Below are 3,137 nucleotides of genomic sequence, written 5' to 3'. Positions count from 1 at the left end.
TCTGTCTGTGTGTGCGTGAGTGTGTGCGTGTGTGTGTGTCTGTCTGTGTGTCTGTCTGTGTGTGCGTGTCTCTGTGTGCGTGAGTGTGTGTGTCTGTCTGTGTGTCTCTGTGTGAGTGTGTGTGTCTCTGTGTGCGTGTCTCTGTGTGTGTGTGTGTGTCTGTCTGTCTGTCTGTGTGTGTCTCTGTGTGAGTGTGTGTGTGTCTCTGTGTGTGTCTGTGTGTCGCTGTGTGAGAGTGTGAGTGTGAGAGTGTGTGTGCTCTGACACTGCTGTGGTGTCTGCAGGAGGACGAGAGCGAGGCGGGGAGGAGAGATCGCTTCTGTGCTGCTGTTCAGGAGGCTCATGCGGCTCTGAGCGACCAGCGCTGTCGTAACGCTCAGCAGTCCTTCTCTGCAGCAATCAGGATCCTGGAGGCCAGCGGGACCACGGTACTGTGTGTCTGAGATATGTGACTGTAATGTGGAGTGAATGGTTTGGATCCTCGTTCATTAGTGTATTTCTGTGACTGACAGGAGCTGGGTTTGACAGAGCTGGATAAATCTGTGCTGATGTATGGATATGCAATGGCCCTGCTGGAGATCGGACAGCCTGAGGTAATGCACCACATGTTTACCTGAAGCGCAACATAAAAGAACGATGGCTTCATTCACACCGAGTGCGAACGTTTACCAGCTGATGGTCTTTTACTCGTATTGCGCACAAATACTTGCAGGAGACGAGCGTGACTGAAGTCATATGACTTTACCGCCAGAGAGATTTCACTGCATCACTGCATGAGTCTGACTTTGAATCTCTCAAATCAAGGAGTTCAGATGCAGAAATCAGACTTTATTGGTCAGGACAACGAAGCTGAGATGCCTGCAGGACATCTGACCGTCTCACTCGCAGTTTACACTTACAGAGTTGATCTCAAAGAGATCGTTGTTACCACTCATCTCATTTCCCTTTCTCTTCCTGGAAACTCCCCTGTACTCCAGACTGCCAACTAGCCTATGCTAAACATACCACAGAGTGATTATTCAGTGTGTCTGCCTCATTATTTTAATCTGAAGACTGTGTTTGAAGGCCATGCGGCCTAAAAGAGCCCTTGGCTCCTGCAGGCTATTCTACAAACATCTCATATGCTGGATACAAATATACTGTGTTTTTAGTTGTTGTTGTTCATTGATTGTGTTGTTTCTTGTGTTTGAAGGAACTGGCTGAAGCTCAGCGGTTGTTCACCAAATTAGAGTCATCAGAGAGGAAGTTTCAGTCGCTGGTGCATTATGGGATGGGCAGAGTTTACCTGAAGGAGAACAGGTGTGTGTGTTGAGTTTGAACGCTGCTGCACTGCATGCTGAATGTCTTTGACATCATTTCCTGTCTGTGTTCGATCTGTTGTAGATTTACTAAAGCTCTGGAGTGCTTCACTAACGCTCAGCTGATGATCCAGAGACGCATCACACATGGAAAACTCACCTGGCCAACCACTAAAACTACAGTAGAGGAAACACAGCCGGCCTGTTTAAAGGTGCATAACGTGTGTGTGTGTGTGTGTGTGTGTGTGTGTGTGTGATCATGACCATCAGGCCCAGAATATTCTGGCTTTAATGCAGTTCAAAGAAATCTGATTTATCCCATTAATGCATGTTTCTGCTTCTAAACCCCCTGAAACGTCGCTTGCTCTTTACTGTCTGTATAGATGCATGTTTGTTTATACAAAGATGAACGAATCCCAATGATTGTCTGCAGATGCTGAACTCATAATAACCCAGAATAGTCCCCGTGACCTTGCTTGTCATGCTGATGTATCTCTATCTGAAACAAGAAGTTGGAGCTTGTTCCTCTTTTTAAATAGTCAGTGGTGGAAGAAGCTCAAAACACTTTCATTCTCTGATAAGAACGACAAGGTCAGACGGACACACGTGACGACGCTTATGAGAGAAACCTGAGGATGGCACAGACGCTCACTGTTCTTATCTGTTTACTGCAGGATTTTCTAAAAGATTCATGTTTTACACCAGACTGTGGAGGTCAGGTCTGTCACATCGTAATATATGACTCGATGGGGCTGATAAAGTGTGAGGTGAGACATCTCTCTCTCTCACACACACACTCTCACACTCTCACACACACACACACTCTCACACACACACACACACACAGGTTATGTACAAATCATCCAAGCACCCAATTCCTGGCCTTTTCTATAGGCTACATTTCATTAACATTGCTAAATATTATTAAACTGGAAAGAAATTAAAGATCCATGATCCATCTTTGATTGTCAAAAGAATTCCAATTGTGGAGGTCTGATTGGTTAAAGCTTTATTTATATAGCACCTTTTAAAACAGTGTATACAAAGTAGCCTATTTTACAGAGAGATGCATGTGTGCGTTTGCAGAAAAGATCAAAATACAAAGATAAAAGAGATATAGTAAAACAAAGTAGCTACAATAACCAGTTTGTTAAAACAAAAATACAACAATAAAAAAATCAAGGAAAGACCCTGCACAAATCTGTTTTGAGACTACTTTTTAAAAGTGCATAATGATAACCTTTGACAACGTTTAATTCAGGTGCGAAAATAATTAATATCTATAGCGCATGAGCACAGAGAGATTTGAAAGTGCACAGGACAGTTTGAGTGAGAGGAGAGACACGTTTAAGTGCGCGCACTCTCTCTGGGCGAGAGCAGCGTGTATCTGAGCGCGCGAGTCCAGTTTTGTGCGAGAGCAAAAGGAAATCCGAGCGCGAGCGGAGAGATTCGCGCTCGCGCATTGTAATGTGCTTTCGCGCTACAATAATGCGCTCTCGACATTTGTCATTAAAATAACGCCATAACACACACACACACACACTCATACACACACTCACACACACTCATACTCACACACACACACACACACACTCATATATATACACACACACACACACACACACATTTTAAATAGCTTTTACATAAAATTGCTTACATTTTTATTTCATTAGGTGCCAATTGCAGGAATTTAGAAATCTTAAGGGGGATGGTCAATATTTAAAAAACATGTCAGCATCGAATAATTAGCTGGAAGCATTTTTTAGTCATGGTGAAGCTACCATATATGACTATTCATAAAAAAAAAAAAAAAATAAAAATTTAATCCACAACCCAAAC

The 3,137-nt window shown here is 43.3% G+C and overlaps 1 protein-coding gene across 1 annotated transcript in view; it reads left to right on the top strand.

Moving 5' to 3' along the window:
• LOC107676488 (E3 ubiquitin-protein ligase TTC3) overlaps positions 1–3,137 on the top strand; it is a gene marked incomplete at its 5' end in the record, with an annotated part of 40,955 nt that overhangs the window by 26,575 nt on the left and 11,243 nt on the right. Inside the window, 6 exons of the mRNA XM_016471043.1 lie at positions 285–428; positions 513–593; positions 1,193–1,299; positions 1,384–1,554; positions 1,838–1,889; positions 1,973–2,065. Coding sequence (XP_016326529.1) covers positions 285–428; positions 513–593; positions 1,193–1,299; positions 1,384–1,554; positions 1,838–1,889; positions 1,973–2,065 — 648 coding nt within the window. The remainder of the gene's footprint in view (positions 1–284; positions 429–512; positions 594–1,192; positions 1,300–1,383; positions 1,555–1,837; positions 1,890–1,972; positions 2,066–3,137) is intronic.

This window comes from Sinocyclocheilus anshuiensis, unplaced genomic scaffold (assembly GCF_001515605.1).
Source record: "Sinocyclocheilus anshuiensis isolate Anshui unplaced genomic scaffold, SAMN03320099.WGS_v1.1 scaffold3935, whole genome shotgun sequence".
In the NCBI taxonomy this organism is placed as follows: domain Eukaryota; kingdom Metazoa; phylum Chordata; class Actinopteri; order Cypriniformes; family Cyprinidae; genus Sinocyclocheilus; species Sinocyclocheilus anshuiensis.
The sequence above is the reverse complement of the archived record's forward strand: the minus strand, read 5'-3'. Positions and strand labels throughout refer to the sequence as shown.